Raw genomic sequence first — 18,672 nt, forward strand, 5'->3', positions numbered from 1 at the left:
CTTTATTAGTAACAGGAACTGTATTACAGACTAGCCTTATTTTAAGTTTTACCCAACATTTATATTGCAATGATATCATGAGGTGCATTAGTAACTTTAGTAAGAGCAAGATAGAGATGTACATTTCAGATTTCAATGTACTAGTATCTTATAACACTCAAAACTTTTCAACTGGCCCAACAGTTTTTTCTGGAAGAAAAATGTCAGCTAACATTGGTTTAATCAGAAATAACATAATAAAAATAAATAAAAATAAGTATACTAAAATAATAAATATAATAATAATAAATATAATAATAATAATAATAATAACAACAACAACAATAATAATGTTGAGACTCTTTAAAAAATCATTTACCAAACACTGTTGTTGGTTCAAATAAATATTTTAAATTATAGCAAAACATACATATTTACAACTGATCCGAAAGAGGAAAAAAGCATCAAAAACACAAATTAACTAAACCGAAAACAGAGTTTACACTTTTTCCACTTTATTTTATTAACAAAATCAATCCCAACACAAAATATTTGGGGAAAGTAGTCTGCTGAAGAACAGTGTCTTGATGTGCTAAAAAATAATAATAATGCCGAATTTCATCATATGGGAAATTACAGAAGTTAAATCAATGAAATGCATACTAGTCCCACTCTGAACAGACTCTGCTGTACCTACATTCATACAGCTTAAACAATTAACTTTAAAGGAGAGTTTAGCTAAAAAAATAATAATTTACTCACTATTTACTTTCCCTCAAGTGCTTCTACACCTTTATTCTTTTGGCCTGTTTCCATTGAGTGGTACGGTACGCTTTTATGGCCATTTCTATTGTCAAAGAGTACCACAAAGCAAACTGTACTGTAGCACTTTTTGGGTACCCTTTCGAAAGGGTACCTAGCACAACAAAAGGGTACCAAAAAGCGGAGCGAGACTCGCTGATGAAACGCTATTGGTTTACAGAGATACATCACTAGCGCGTGCACAAGCAGGAGAATGAAAACAAAAGAGGCGCCATTTTTAAATACACAGTCGAGACATTACACCGTAATAATATATACATATAATAACAAGCATGGTCGAGCCGAGCTTAAACAAACCTTGTCTTAATGAACAGCCACAAAGCCAAGAAGAAGAGCAGAATCTACCCTGTCTTTGTTTTCAAAGCCATCTAAAGCGCGAGTGGATTCACTTTCTCAAAAGAGCTTGCCACACGTCTATATTTAAAATAACAAACTTCTTGAGCTGATGATAATAATGTGCGCGTAATTATTGAAGTGCTTCTGACATCTGATCCTTTCAGAAACAGACAAACGCGAGAGTGAAGCGCGAAAAAACAAAGGTGAAGCCCGACAAGAAAAAGCAGCAAATGATTCTTTCAGCAACCTAAAACATGAACAAACTGCCATGTTTAACTATTATCATCACCTTTTGGACCATTATGAACTCAGAATGATGGAATTACTTTCTAACAGAGGTTACATGTGCTGCTGAAGATTAAAGACACATATGAGAGGCCTGCACTGACTGTGGGCTATATTGCATGTTGTTTTTGGAGCCAAATATGGACTAAATGTATGCTGTGTTTAGTTTTTCTGTAATCGGTAACATATCAGAGACTGTAAGGGTCTGTATGTGTTCATATATGTTGCATTTATTTATTTATTTTGCATAATTGCAGACATTACAGTAGGGTATTACATTTTTCATTGATCTACAGTTATAATTAAATCAAGTTCATAGAAAAGTTAGTGATGAACATTTATACAAGTATTTGTGTGTATAAAGCATTTGTTTTGTGAGAAGTGCTTCTCATGTGATATGTGAACGACCCGTGCAGCTTTACTTTGACATTTCCTCAAGTGAGAATGACGTTGACTGAAACTTTATCATACACCACATACCCTTTTGGCAGTGGAAACACAAGCCTGATAAAGGTGACCCGTACTGCACCACTTAGAGGAAGCGGGCCATTTATTCTTTTGAACACAAAAAAAAGATATTTGGCAGAAAGCTGTTACCAGAAACTGGTAACCACTGACTTCCATGAAATTAGATTTTCCTAAGTAGTACAGCTGGGCGATATTTCATATCGGTCGAAATCGATAATTATCACGATATATGTGAAATCTTTATATCTACCAAAATTATTGGATTTTCAGCATGCCAATCGCTTTGTACAACTGATTTAACACATTTTGTGAAATGTTTAGCTGTCTGACAATATAAATAAAAAGATAATAAACAAAAGAACAATCTTAATTCAGCATTTACTGTTCAAGTTTTCAACAACCAAAGACATTATCCTATAAGTTATTGTATATTATTGTTCAACCTTAAAAAAAATTAAAATAAAACAAGTTTGGAACAAGTAAAAGGTGTAATTTTCAGTTTTGGATTAAATCTCCTTTTAATGGTGAATTTAGGGTGAAATATCCTTTAATATATTTTATTTAGGGACGCTAACAATTACTTGATGATCTATTGTCAATAACCCTTTAATCAATAGACCTTATCGATGACTGATTAAGCGTGGACATTTAAAGGTTTTTTACATAAAAAACACGCATTTACACGCATTACATAATTAAGTGACATCTTGACATCGCATATTGCGGAACGCATAAAACCCTGTTATGCGCAGATCTCGAGTGTTTTAACCAATTTAGTCTGACAGACTGACACGAATAGGCCTATGCAGACTCTCTTTTTATAAATCGCACATCACGACGAGACATTTGGGAGCCTCTCCAATCACACAACAAGCTTCTGAGATCTGTCATCCTTTAGACCGAGTTTATTCTTCCGAGGTAACCTAAGAAATCTATCAGTGCTGTAGCTTGTAAAGATTGTCCAGCTCATGCTGCTCAAACCGCTTCTTTAAACGATATATATATGTACATATACAACATACAATAATTTAACAACATAAAAACAGTGGACCAATTGGAGCGGTTTTCAGATCGACCGCAACTTTAAGTAGGAGTGCGGTCCCCCCGCCCACCAATATTAATTGACAGCTGCGCGCATTAACATGTCCCGGTAGTCACGTGTATAATCATATCAACAAGAGAGGATGAGCGCAAAGCAGCCGGAAATAAAAGGTGTGTTCAGTTCGCTAGGATCATCAATCATCATCAAACGTGATCAAGAGTGAGTTTCACAAGTTTAAAATGTTTTAAAACAGAGCATGTGTGTAATGAATTACAGCGATTCACTTCAGATTCACTTAATCAGCACAGCCGCGTGTCAGAACAATTATAAAGGAAGACGCTTCAATCGCGGTTTGTGGACGTTAAATCAGGTTTATTTTGTACATTAACATAACAGATATCCATACAGCAGTGGATATTACCAGTATCATGTCACATATGCGTGCAAAACAAGTGCAAAACTTAACGCGCTGTCTCTCTCTCTCTCCCTGTGTGTGTCTACGTGTCTGAGCTATGTGTGTGTATGTATGTCTGCGCTACATGTGTTCTATGTGTTTGTGTCCTTGCTGTGTGTGTGCGTGAACTTTGTAATGACATTGTGTGTGACTCATTGTTGCAACGCCACAAAAAATGCATCAAATACTGATTGTTAAAGTTCTTACTGTAGTATTTCTCACACACGTTACGTGAGATCTGCTTCCTGAGGCAGCCGAGGGCGGCGATTGCTGACAGGCACGTGGGAACGGTGGGCGGGGAAGACTAGCCTTAAAGGGCCAGTTCAAAAAAACAGCAAAACCTTTTTTCCAGCTATAATATAGACACTTCAAACAGCTATAATAAATAATCTGATGGGTGTTTTGAGCTGAAATTTTACAGACATATTCTGGGGACACAAAAGACCCCAGATAGATTATATATGAAAAAAGGGGTAACCTATGTGCCCTTTAAATAATCCATCTTGTAGTTTACAGCAAGCATCAAGTGATCATTGAGATTGTGTTGTCTATCTTCTGTCTTTTCAAGATTTTTTTTTTTAATAAGGCACGGCTTTCAAAAATGATGACATGAAACTCTGCTTGGTAGTTGCGCTGGCTTACCAACACTTGTTTGGGTCTGTAATTTCTTAGCATCTTCATAACGGTGGTACTGTTTTAAACGATGAAAATGGATTGTGTTGTTGCCTGCTTTTGATGGCTTGCAGTGCTTTTTTGGTTTGCAGTGCACATTGCTCTGTTTTGTATCAGATTAAAAAAAACTATGTAGATCAAGATTACTGAAGTCTAGTGACGTTTCTTGTCAACAATGTTTGTGACTTTTTTTCTTACTCCTTCAACTGCAACTAACACTGTATGGCTGTACACTTGTATACTGCGTGCGGCATCCGGAAGGGCAGGCTGTAAAATGCCTGCGCAGCCTTACGCAAAGTGCGTAAATATTACAGAGCAATTATCGAACTGTCATTATGGTTTTATCAAAAATTTTTATATCGTGATAGTTATCAAAATCGAATTATCGCCCAGCCCTACTAACAAGTGAAGGCTGAGTAAACGATGACAGGATTTTCAGTTCTGGGTGAACTATCCCTTTAAGGTTTAAAGGTGCTTGATGCAAGGTGGCTGATTAAATAGATGAAAGGAAAATGTAGTCATGATTATAAGCGTTTCATTGTTGGAATGGATAAAGTGTAGCATTTAATTCACTGACAATCATATAATAAGCTTTAATTGCATTGTGGGGGACTCAAAGTTCATACACTAGACAGTCGAGTACACACAGCAGTGTTTGAGTGCATACTGTTTAGCCAGGTCAGTTATTTACTTCTAAACGCCATGTAAACTTTAAACAAAGATCTACAGCAAAGGGTTTTTTTTATTTATTTCGGTGTTCAAAACTCACCGTCTGGAAATGCAAAATGAGAATTTCTGTCTTCTCTTGTTTGTCATCTGCTGATTCAGCTCCGCTTTCCCATGCCTCCACATTTGAGTTCATTATATCAATGATTTTATAGGACTTTATAGGACACATTTACAACAAATGAACAGAAAACCAAACTGCAGCAGATATATTTGTGGAAATAATAATAAAAATAAAAAAACATTTTTTTAAAAAGCTATTGTGTGGGTCAAAAAACTATTTTGTAGGCCAAAAAACTCTAGTATATTAAGTAAAAATCATATTTCATGAAGATATTTTCTAAATTCCGTACCATAAATGTATCACAAAATAATAATAATAATAAACAAAATTTGTTTAGTAATATGCGTTGCTAAGAATTTAGACAATTTTTTTCAATATTTTAATTATTTTTAACCATCAGACTGATACAGATTTTCAACCAAATGTTTTCTTATTCTAACAAATTTATCTTATCCTGATTTATTCAGCTTTCAGATAAAGTTTAAATCTCAATTTCATAAAAAATTGACTCTTATGACTGGTTTTGTAGTCCAGGGTCACATATTGTACTTCTAAGTTTATTTGTACCTGTTTGGGGCTTTTACTTGTGCTCCTGAAGTATGCCTCCAGCATGGGGTTGTGCGCCGCTTGCACTCTGACTTTCTCCTTCACACCTAGAGCTGTGGCCAGACGAATGGCCACCGTCCTGCAGATGGAAAACAGTATTAAACTTTCTACGGTTGAGCTGGAAAAACTGACAACAGTAAATGAGTGCTAACCATATATAAATTATTGATTTCCTTCAATATAAATTACATTTGAATGTGACGTCATCGCGAAGTTTGCGAAGGTTCGCTTTGGGTGCGCACGAAATGATTTCAGCTGGCGGAGTGCATGATTTTTTTTAAAAACTTGAGCGAACTGTTCGCGTGGTGCCGCGTTTGATTCAAGTTGAATATGAACCACTCTGAATACATTTTGTCTGAAACAGGTACACCTGTACAGACATCTCTATGATCCGTGACCATAGAGAACCAGATGATCAATTATTCTTGGCTGGAAATTGCAACAGCCGTGGGAAAGGAGGAAAGTTTTAAGTTTGGGAAAAACCTGAGGGATAAGTTTGTTAAAGCCAAAAGAGGCTATGGGAAAAGTGGAGACCCAGGTACACAATTACAGAAATGTGTTTTTCCACCAGTCATAGGTTTTACACTGATGTATAGATTACAATTTTGAATTTAAAACCATTTAATAGTACAAAACTATAATTAAGGAACAAATCATTTCTTTGATAAGTGGAAAAGGAATATTTGAACCTATCGGTTTACAATATACTGATGCCCTGTTTTTCTAGGCTTTATTGGTGATAATGGTCAGGAATGTTGGACCATTATTGCCTTTTTAGCATAAGTATAGGACAGAAACTAGCCAGGCAGTAATGTGTGAACTGTGGATCAGGCTAAATCTAAAGAAATCTGTATTGTTGTACTTTTTTTTGCTTTTATTCTTGCCATAATAAAAACCCATGTTCTGTTGTACATTAATATTTTAATACACTTCAATAGGTAAAACTGAGATATGAACAAAAGCAAGTGATGCATGAAAGTTTGATTAAAGAAAATCTAGAATGCTTATAAAAATCCTTATAATCATTAAAATAATGAATAAAAATTATAAAAATAATTAGTTTAAAAATATTGAGTGATATTAATGATATGACGTAGTTCCTGAAACTTTCTACTTCTCTGTTTATCCGTCTGATTTTACAGGCAGTTCCTTTTGACCGCCCCCTGTCATTTTAAAGAATATCACTACAGCGAACGCATAATTTCATGAGGTGCGCGTGCAATCAGCGAAGACACGCGATGCGCGATATATCCAGCTTTAAGTTCACCAAGGCTGTATTATTTGAACATGAATACATAAATATTGCAATACAATTTATTACAATACATTAATTATAATACATTAAGATTCGTTTTAAAAGTTGAAGCCAAAACTGAATTTTTAACAAACACTCCTGTTTTTAGAGTGACATTTCATCAGCCATCATCATTATTGCGGAAGCCTGACATTTTATATTTTAGGTTTGACTTGAATAAATGAAAAAAATAAATAAATAAAAATTAGATAGATAGATAGATAGATAGATAGATAGATAGATAGATAGATAGATAGATAGATAGATAGATAGATAGATAGATAGATAGATAGATAGATAGATAGATAGATAGATAGATAGATAGATAGATAGATAGATAGATGGATGGATAGATGGATAGATGGATAGATAGATGGATAGATGGATAGATAGACACTTTTGATTCACTTTTAGATCAAAAGACTAATTTCTAAAATACATATGATTCATTTTATTTTAAAACTAAACCATTGAATGGCATAAAACAGAACAATTGTGTCAAAAATAGTGTAAGTTGTTATTACAAAATATAAGTTAACACTGAATAATAAACATTTACATATACACTACCTGACAAGTCTTGTCGCCTATCGAAGTTTTAGGAACAACAAATAATAACTCAATTTCTAGTTGACCATTTTGTATCAGAAAAGGCTAATATGAAAGAAAGATTACGCTTATTTTACCAAAAATAAAGTATGATCATGCCTTGATTTTTAATTCTTTAATTAGGACAGTAAGGTCTGACTTTGCTTAGACAAAAGTCTTGTCATTTAACAGAAATAATGATTAAAAATGTCATGAAAATAATAATAATAGAACATAAAATTATGGTGAAGTGGAGAAAGAATGAATATTGTGTGTGACTACCATGAGCTTGGACGACTGCATCCATACATCTCTACAATGACTCAAATAACTTATTAATAAAGTCATCTGGAATGGCAAAAACAGCGTTGGATTAATCTTGAATGTCTCCTGCATCTTACCCCATACATGCTCAACGTTCATGTCTGGTGACAGGGCTGGCCAATCCTGAAGCACCTTGACCTTCTTTGCTTTCAGGAACTTTGATGTGGAGGCTGAAGTGTGAGAAAGAGCGCTATCCTGCTGAAGAATTGGTCCTCTCCTGTGATTTGTAATGTAATGAGCAGCACAAATGTCTTGAAACCTCAGGTTGATGATGTTGCCATCCACTCTGCAGATCTCTCGCATGCCCCCATACCGAATGTAACCCCAAACCATGATTTTTTTTCCTTCACCAAACTTGACTGATTTTTGTGAGAATCTTGGATCCATGCGGGTCCCAATAGGTCTTCTGCAGTATTTGTGGTGATTAGGATGCAGTTCAACAGATGATTCATCAGAATAATCTACCTTCTGCCACTTTTTCAAATGATCAACTAGAACTAGTGTATTTCTTTTAGCTATATGATACATGTTTTCTGAAAAATAATCTCTTATGTAATGATTTCTATGCTTTTTAACCAATTCAAATAAAAGCCCACAGTCAGTGTGATACTGACATTTTTAACAGCTTTCTCAATAGATCAACAGCAAGAACTGATAAAAGGTTCATGGCTTAAACCATATGTTGCAAGTGTAATATTGACATTGGTGTTAACCCTATAAAAACACACTTCTGCGAAGCACGTTTCATGCTGACCTCTCGAAGACTTGTCGTATGATGAGGAAGGTGAGGGCGATGGGCAGGGTCACCCAGAGGTCTGCTGTTTTGGCATAGGTGACACCGTCCCGATCCTCCAGATCAGCCCAGCCCAGGTCTCCAGGAAACCACAGCCTCTCGTTCCAGAACCACTCACTCAGCCTGGACAACATCCTGATGTGGAGGAAGACACAAACATGACATTAGAGCTGCACAATATATACATTTCAGCATTGATATAGCACAGTAGTCACATTGCAAGGTATGTAATGTTGATTCTGAATTACAGTAGACCAGGAACCACAGAACACATGAGATTTGTAGAGTTGCTGCTAAGTTTAACCATAATAAAGTGAAAGTTTATCATTTGCATGCATTTTTAAGGGCTGTGTCCATGTACTTCAAGAGAGTTTAAAACATTTGGACACAAAAGGTTATGATGTTTGGAAGATTATATGTATTTGTATTGTAAGTTTTTCTTAATTTGTCAATAATATTTAAATAAACTTCAATAGATAAAACTGAGATATGAACAAAAGCAGGTGATGCATCAAAGTTTGATTAAAGAAAATCTTGAATGGTTATTAAAATGCTTATAATCATTAAAATAATTAATAAAAATAATTCGTTTGAAAATATTGAATGATAATATTGATATGACGTAGTACCGGAAACTTTCTACTTCTCTGTTTATCCATCTGATTTTACGGTCAGTTTCTTTTGACCGCCCCCCTGTCGTTTTAAAGAATATCACTACGGCGAACGCATCGTTTCATGAGGTGCCATGAAAAAGTATAAATCCAGCTTTAAGTTCACCAAGGCTGCATTATTTGAACAGCTCTAGTTTGTGGCCTGTTTCTAGTCCAAATATCTGCATTTCAAAGTAGGGATAAATCTTTAGATTCGGAGGACGATAACCAACATATTAGCCAATAAATATAAATATTAAAAATTGATACAGTGAACTACTGATTTTATTTTAAAAACTTCATAAAAGGTTGAACTGATCTTAGAATAGCCTACTCAAAGAAAAAAAATAGCAATAATTTCGAAATCGCCAGGTGATTATATAGACCTTTTACAATGTCACATAAATCAGCATGCTAAAAATAAATGATTTTTCTTTTCTTTGCCTAGCAAATTAACATGCAAGTTGACTGTTGCAGAAAAATAATAGGTTAAATAAAAAACTGGATCTAATTAACTAACAAGTTAAATAAATATATTTAAACAAAATAAAATGAAAAAACTAAGAACTGAAACCAGCACAAATGTTCAAGTAAAAAGTGTTACAGTAATGAACAATTGTTAGTCATTTGATACTTTTATTACTTGGCTCAAGGAAGATTCTCTCATGCTTACAAGGCAGGCAGTTCTGTACAATTATGCATTTTATTGGCCTAATTTTGATATCGGATCGATAGTGATAATAACATTAAAAATAGCAATTTAAGGCCGATATCAATTTGACCGCAGATATATCCTACATCCCATTGTTCTTTAGACATTCCTCTTATTAGTTGTATGCAAAACCAATCCAAATCTTTGTTTTTGAGCCTTACTGAGATCCTAATAATGTAGTCTACATAAGGCCATAACAAATAAGCTAATTAAAAGAAATGTCCATTCACAAAATGGATTACTAATCTCAGAAATCTTACATTAGAGCCAAGGAAGCCTCTTTACACAATTAATGCTTTTGAACACTATAAAGGGTTTGACATTGCTAAAAAAAAATACAAGCGGAGTGAAATAAAAATAATAAATGAAAAAATCATGCCAAATGCTATTTTCTGCGCTATAAAATGTTGTAAAATATATTGTAAACAACCTAATGTTTCATTATTTCAGGAAAAAGAAAGCATCACTACAATTTCTGAACGTACAACTATGTCTTTCTGTTGCATACAGTGCATCCGGAAAGTATTCATAGCGCTTTACTTTCCACATTTTTTTGTGTTACAGCCTTATTCCAAAATGGCATCTGAAGGACTCTCAGAACATAAGAAACAAAATTCTCTGGTCTGATGAGGCTAAAATAGAACTCTTTAGAGTGAATGTTAGGTGTTACGTTTGGAGAAAACCAGGCACCGCTCATCACCAGGCTAATACCATTCCTACAGTGAAGCATGGTGGTGGCAGCATCATGCTGTGAGAATGATTTTCAACAGCAGGAACTGGAAGACTAGTCAGGATGGAGGGAAAGATGAATGCAGCGATGTACAGAGACATCCTGAATGAAAACCTGCTACAGAGTCCTCTTGACCTCAGACTGGGGCGATGGTTCATCTTCCAGCAGGACAATGACCCAAAGCACACTGCAAAAATATCAATAGAGTGGCTTCACAACAACTCGGTGAATGTCCTTGAGTGGCCCAGCCAGAGCCCAGACCTAAATCCTATTGAACATCTCTGGAGAGATCTGGAAATGGCTGTACACCGTCGCTTCTCATCCAACTTGATAGAGCTTGAGAGGTACTGCAAAGAGGAATGGGCAAAAATTCCCAAAGATAGGTGTGCCAAGCTCGTGACATCATATTCAAAAAGACTTGAGGCTGGAATTGCTGCCAAAGGTGCATGAACAAAGTATTTGGCAAAGGCTGTGAATACTTATGTACATGTGATATTTCAGGTTTTTTATTTTTAATAAACTCGCAACAATTTCAAAAACTCTTTTTTCACATTGTCATTATGGGGTATTATGTGTGGAATGTTGAGGAAATAAATGAATTTAATCCATTATGGAATAAGGCTGTAACATAAAAAAATGTGGAAAAAGTGAAGCGCTATGAATACTTTCCAGATGCACTGTAAAACAAAACGGACAATAAACAATGCAAATAAAGTAAATATGTCCACCAAGTACATTAAGAAACCAAAAATTTCTTAACATGGCTTGCTTGCTTGGTCATAAACTATTTCAGCATCGATACTAAAAACATTGCAGATTTTTGGATAAGAACACCAGCATGTCAACTCTGCTTGGTTTCAGACATGAAAGCTGACATGTAACTTTTCCTGATGTGCTGAAAAGTCTTTCAATTGTATCATTAAATTCACAGGCCAAGCAGGAAACAATTCAGAAATAAAGATGTTTACGCTTGAGCATTCTGTCCTTTTTATGATCACCTCTTGCGACACTATGTCCAGCTCTCTATTCATTTAGATGTCTTTTGTCTGTGTTGCATACATATTTCAGTTAAATTGCTCTAGAATTAGTTTAGAACTATGCTGAGACTCATTGTGTTCAGTGTGCACAAAGGTTCAAATGGAAACGTTCACATATAACCAAACACACCGCGCACTGACAGAACAATTACACCAGAGTTTGCTTTAATCTAACAAAACCTGCCAAGTGTGAACACACCCTTATAATTAGGATGCCTTTCTTGAAACGGCCCACACCCAATAATGTCTCTAAATGCTTTTTATGTAGTCAGCTCACTGGTGTTTAAACGGAGCATGTGTTTAAATGTAATATTTACAATAGACTGCCAACAGTCTTCTGTGAGAGTGTAAAGTAAAACATTAAATAGATAGTTTAGCCACAAATGAAAATTTACTCACCCTCAAGTGGTTCCAAACCTTTATAAAAGTTTTATAACCTTTATTCTGCTAAAAACAAAAGAAGATTTTTTTGAAGAAAGCTGAAAACTGGTAACCATCAACATCCATTGTAGAGAAAAAACTAGAAAAGTTAATGGTTACAGGTTTCTTCAAATGATCTTATTTTGTGCCATAAAAGCAGGCAGGTTTGAAACAAGTGAAGGATAAATGACAGAATTTAAAACTAACCCTAGGAAAACTAACCCTCCTGTTGTCTTATAGGCCCAATGACCTGTGACAATTAACAGCAGAAAAAAAAACAGCATTTATCGGAGCTTTTTCAATGTGAAGTTTGGTGACTTTCTTAAACAACATTAGAAGAAAAAACATTATATAGGGTTCAACTGCACTGTAAAAAACAATTAGTTACTTGAGTAAAGAGAGTAAACCTGTTGCCTTAAGGCTGATTTATACTTCTGCATCAATCGCATGCTTATGGTCCGCCATAGTCTTCGTATGGTTGCAGACCCCTCGCAGAGGCTGACGCCGACACTGACGTGTCGTGCACCTCTCAAAAACTGTAACTACACTTCGCATCGAAGCGCAGCACGAGCTCTGTGATTGGTTGGCTTGGTAGCGGTGATGAGTGCGGGTGGTGCTGAGAGACGCAAGCTCGATGGAGCGATCGATGAAGCTCGATGGAGCTCCAGATGGAAAATTTTGTTTTGTGTTTACCTTATGATAAAAGTTGTTGTGCGTTCGCCGGTTCCCACCTGTAAATGTGCGAGTTTTAACTACTTGTACAGTCAGGTAGCGTTCAGAAAAAAAACAAAACACCTGCAAAGACACTAGACAAAAAACCTACTGCCAGCTAGAGTTTCGGAAGTGTCATTGCAGAGCAATACAAACAGCACGCAGAAGTACAAGCGCAAGACTACAAGCAAGGCATGCAGAGTGGGTCACGGCAATCAAGTGATTCCTTTCGAGTTTCTTCGCCGGTGTTTTGTGTTTTTCTAAACTCTCTCTTAAATGTACAAGTAGCTAAACCTCTTTATTGAGAGGCAGAAACTGGCAGACGTGCAACTCAAGTAAACGCAAAACAAAAATTTCCATCTAAACCTCCTTCACAACACTCACACGACACTTAAAAACACTAACACGTAAACACTCGACACGCAAGCACCCACTACATTGGGCTCGTAGTTTTCTCTGCACCGCCCACACTCATCACTGAAACCAAGCAGACCAATCACAGAGCTTTCGATACGCATTGTTGCGACGTGTAGTTTAATTTTTTACCTATAGCCACAGCGAGGGCTATGCGACCGTGCGGAGGCTGTGCTGGACGCAGAAGTATAAATCAGCCTTTTAAAGTTGACTTTACCTAAAGAAGTGAGTAAACTTGTTATAGCTTAGAACTATTGCATTGACTTCCCTTAATTATGAGAACAATTTATTTTCTAAATAAATTTAAGGCAATGCGTTGTTTACCCTGTTTTTAAGGTTAAGGCAATTAATAACTCAAAATCAATGGGTTTACTCACATTTTTAAAGTAAAGTCAACGAATTGCGTTTTACAGTGTGTTGTTTTGTGCCAATTTTGTCTTTATGTTCCAAACGTAATCTAGGGCTGCACAATATATCGTTTCAGCATCGATATCACAATCTGTGAATCCACAACAGTCACATCGCATAGATATGCAATGTTGAGTTGACTTCAAAGTGTCATTTTTACATTTACATATAGTAAACCATAAAGCATACACTGGTTAGTTCACTTTTATCTTTGCTTTATTGCTTGTAGTTGGTTTTTCACATTTTATGCCCGATTCATTGCCCTACAGAATCATCCAAATCAATCAAAATTAATACATTTGGTAACACTTTAGTGACAAATTCTCATTATTAACTAGCATGCATGTTACTGAGATGCTTATTAGTACTTACTGTATAAAGCATATATCCTGTATAATCTTTTTCCACGTTCTTAATCCTACCAAAAAACTAAACTATTAATAAGAAGCAAATTAGGAGTAGACTTAAGCAAAGGTCAAAATGGTTTGTCAAGAGTGATAATTGAAACTTGAAATAAAATGTGACCAAAAGTTTAGGTATATATTAGGGCTGCACAATATTGAAAAATTTAATTGAAATAAAAAAAAAATTGATATTTTTAACATTTCTGATATTTTGCGATATATTTTGCGATATGAATAAAATTTCACCAAGTTACTTAATATCTCTACTTGGAAAAAAAAAATCTACAATGTTAGATGGATTGGGATGATTCTGCAGTGGTAGTGCATCGCCATAAAATCTAATAAACAATCTATAAAATTTGTGCGATCCTCGACATATTTTGTGTGTACTACTTGCAGTGCATTTCTGTATTTGCATGTGTTGTATTTTCACGCATGTGTTCAGTCAGAGATTGATGAATTAATGTTTACTACTTGCATCTCCATAAAATCTAATAAACAAATCTATAAACTTTTTGGGGTCCCTCGGCACATTTTCGTTGTGGTTTGTGCCATTTGCAACGCATTTCTGTAGTTGCATATGTTGTGAGTGTTTTCATGCATAACAATCTATAAATACAATCATGTACAATAAATACAATTATCATGTCCCGAGTCTAACACTATTCAAGTACAGTAACTGAATGATAAAAATAAAAATAATTCAATAAAATTTATCGTAGTTAAGTCACAAATGGTACAATTTCTTTTACCTGAATGCTTTTTAAAGTCATTATACAATCACAGGCACCAAAAACACATGCAAATGATAAATTATAATACAAACTCAACATTGCATACTGTTGAAGTCAGATTTATTTGCGCCAGTGAATTATTAGCTCCCGTTTATTTTTTCCTCCAACTTCTGTTTAACAGATTTTTTCAACACATTTCTAAACAGAAGAGTTTTAACTCATTTCTAATAACTGATTTATTTTATCTTTACTATGATGACAGTAAATAATATTTGACTAGATCTTTTTCAAGACACTTCTATACAGTTTAAAGTGATTTAAAGGCTTAACTAGGTTAATTAGGTTAACTAGGCAGGTTAAGGTAATTAGGCAAGTTATTGTATAATGATGGTTTGTTCTGTAGACTATCAATGAAAAATATATAAGGGGCTAATAATATTGACCTTAAAATGGTTTTAAATTTTTTTTTAAACTGCTTCTATTCTAGCTGAAATAAAACAAATAAGACTTTCTCCTGAAGAAAAATTATTATCAGACATATCGTGAAAATTTCCTTGCTCTATTAAACATAATTGGCAAATATTTAAAAAAGAAAAAAAAATTAAAAGGGGGGCTAATAATTTTGACTTTAACTGTATATCCTGCGATGTGACTATAGAATGATCACATTGCGATATCGATGTTGAAACAATATATTGTGCACTAGTATATATATATATATATATATATATATATATATATATATATATATATATATATATAGTATATATATATATATGTGTATATATATATATATATATATATATATATATATATATGTGTATATATATATATATATATATATATATGTATATATATATATATATATATATATATATATATATATATATATATATATATATATATATATATATATATATATGTGTATATATATATATATATATATATATATATATATATATGTATATGTATATATGTGTATATATATATATATATATATATACACATATATACATATATAATATATATATATATATATATATATATATATATATATATACATATATGTATATATATATATATATATATATATATATATGTATATATATATATATATATATATATGTATGTATATGTATATATATATATATGTATATGTATATATATATATATATATGTATATGTATATATATATATATGTATATGTATATATATGTATATGTATATATATATATATATATATATATATGTATATGTATATATATATATATATATATGTATATATATATATATATATATATATATGTATATATATATATATATATATATATATATATATATGTATATATATATATATATATATATATATATATATATATATATATATGTATATATATATGTATATATATATATATATATATATATATATATATATATATATATATAATATAATAAAATATCTTGCAATATATAATCGCAGAGACACAAAACATCGCAATGTCAGATTTTTTGAATATCGTGCAGCCCTACTGCCATTCAGATAACCATTTTTACACCAGACACATGCATTCCACACTCCAATATAACCACCCCAAACACAAAATAAGAAACAGTAAAAATCTTTGATGAATATGGTCTTGCTTAAAACTAACCTTTTACAACTACGCAGGTACTTTTAGCATTAAAAAAACTTTGTAATCAAATCATGGTGCCTACTGATTAAACATTGATGAAATACTGGACACTGATGAAGGAAAACCAAGACCAAGCTGAATCAAATTAACCTTATGAGTCCATTGAACTTATATCATGTTAAACTGACTTAAAACAGCTTGTGTAACTTATAAAATTAAGTTAGAACATGATTAATTTAGTAAGATGCAATGACCGAAAGAAATATGCTGTCAGGACTGATTGATCATAGAACTTTTTACAGTGCAGGGTTTGAGATGAAGACGAGGTTGTTTCTTAGTGTGAAATAGATTTGAGAATTAAAATGACATTTTGCTGCTTTATTTTAAAGGATTAGTAAAGGCGGGTCAGGACAAATGGAATATACAAAATTATAAGACCATACAAAGGGTTAAGAGACCTTAAAACATACGCAAAGCTTCCATTCCTTTAGTAAACACTCCTGTAATCTGCTTTCAGAATGGACAGGTCAAATTATTCACGCGCTAAACATGAGCTCAAGACCGCAGATAAGCTATCACGTCAAAGTAAACTTTCTGTAAAGCATGAGCTCTCCTGAGAGATTCACAGGCACATCCCTGGTACAGATTGGTGAACCATTCACGCGGGTCCAAGAAAACACGCGGTGGACATTTCAGTGAAAGCTCCTCCTCATCCCCGTGCTGTCAGTGACACAGTTTAAGCGGATGGAGCGCCAGCTGTAATAAAGCCTGCTCTGCCTGAATGGAGTCTTTCTGAGAGGTCAGCATGACATCATGGCTGCTGTCATTGGCTGGCAGCAGCTGAAAGCCAGTACTGTCACCTGTGGTAATGAGTACTGCTTGGAGCCGGACAGGCCAGAGAATGAGACAGATTCTTTCCCCTTGCTGTGCCATTCTGTGTGAATGAGCTAAAAGCACATTGAGAATACACAGTGTCAGAATGTTATCGGAGTACGGCTGGTATTCATAAGCAATGTCAAAGAGTGAATAGAAGAACTGATAGATATGATGATAGAAAAGTGGCGTCAAGTCAAGTAAGACGTTATGACTAAATATTGAGTAAGTGGTGTCTGAAAGGCAGTACGTCTACTTCACAAAATCTCTCCTCCATTCAATAACAAATGCTTAGGCCGTGAAAGAATAGGTTCACTTTGTCGAGTCCGAAATAGTAAAAGTATTTCTCAAAGGACTAAATTAGATTTAGAAATTTAAATGAAGACAAACGGACTTTGAACTCGGAGACCAAAGACTTTCCGGCAACGTTAGCTTTTGTTTGCGTTCACACTCAGCTTAGAGGAACTGTTTGGTTTGTAAATACCTCAACTATAAAAAGCAGTTGGAGAGCCTTTGTTCATGAATGAATCAGTGACTCATCTGTTGGACAAACTGTAAAAATAAAAATGTTTATATGAATTTTGGAAGAAAAACATGCGGTCGTAAACAAAAGCAAATAGCAGCAGATGTTGTAATTCAAATGGTGACATCCGCAAGTAGGCTTCTGATCATACCCGTCAACATTGGGATGTGAAAATAAGGGATATGCCATAAAAAATAAGGGATATGCCACCATAATAAGGGATATGCTGCATACCCCCGCCTTAAAAAAATCCCCAAATTACTAAATATGTTCATTTGGAGCGGTTTTATTGTAAATAAACAGTTAAATGGTGAGTAATGTTTTATTATTATTATTATTATTATTATTATTTACAAAAGAAAAATTAAATGGTATACATTAGCAGCAAATACATTAGCAAACAGTTCAGCATATTAAAATTAAAACCTATTATAACAAAATAGATTCAAGCTATTAAATATCATTAGCCATTTCTTCATTTTATAACTTACACATTCTGATTAAATAGCAACAAATGAATCTCTTATTTATTTAGATTTTTTTCTTTTCATTACATCAAATAACAGGTGTCATTTAAAATTGCACACATCTAACGTTATAATAAAAGCTTTCGATTGCTTTCCTAACTTTTTATGCTAATTTAGGATGAAATTAGTTGTGTTTGAAAAAAAACCTACCAAGATCGACATCTTTAGATATTATTATTATTAATTATGTGTGGATGTCTGTTTAAACACGCACCCAAAACCCAGACTTTCACTCCGCTTCAAATCGTGTGTACAGAATCCGTTTGGGAAACAGTGTCTATTTATCACTATGGACCGCTTCAGCTGACAGTCTTGCACCACTATATGACTGTTTTGAGGATTGCATATGAAGGGGAGACGGCACCTGTAATGAAAACGAAAGGGAATCCCGCCATAAAGTGAAAGCACAGAACAGACTCATATTTAAGAGCAAAGTGCGGCC

At 33.9% G+C, this 18,672-nt stretch overlaps 1 protein-coding gene across 1 annotated transcript in view; it reads right to left on the reverse strand.

The window, feature by feature from the left end:
• The window catches only part of cers2a (ceramide synthase 2a), a 42,284-nt gene that overhangs the window by 17,579 nt on the left and 6,033 nt on the right, over positions 1–18,672 (reverse strand). Inside the window, exons 2-3 of the mRNA XM_056480010.1 lie at positions 8,415–8,588; positions 5,416–5,533 (exon numbers count right to left, since the gene is read on the reverse strand). Coding sequence (XP_056335985.1) covers positions 5,416–5,533; positions 8,415–8,587 — 291 coding nt within the window. The 5' untranslated portion in view covers position 8,588. The remainder of the gene's footprint in view (positions 1–5,415; positions 5,534–8,414; positions 8,589–18,672) is intronic.

This window comes from Danio aesculapii, chromosome 19 (genome assembly GCF_903798145.1).
Source record: "Danio aesculapii chromosome 19, fDanAes4.1, whole genome shotgun sequence".
NCBI classification, from domain to species: Eukaryota; Metazoa; Chordata; class Actinopteri; order Cypriniformes; family Danionidae; genus Danio; species Danio aesculapii.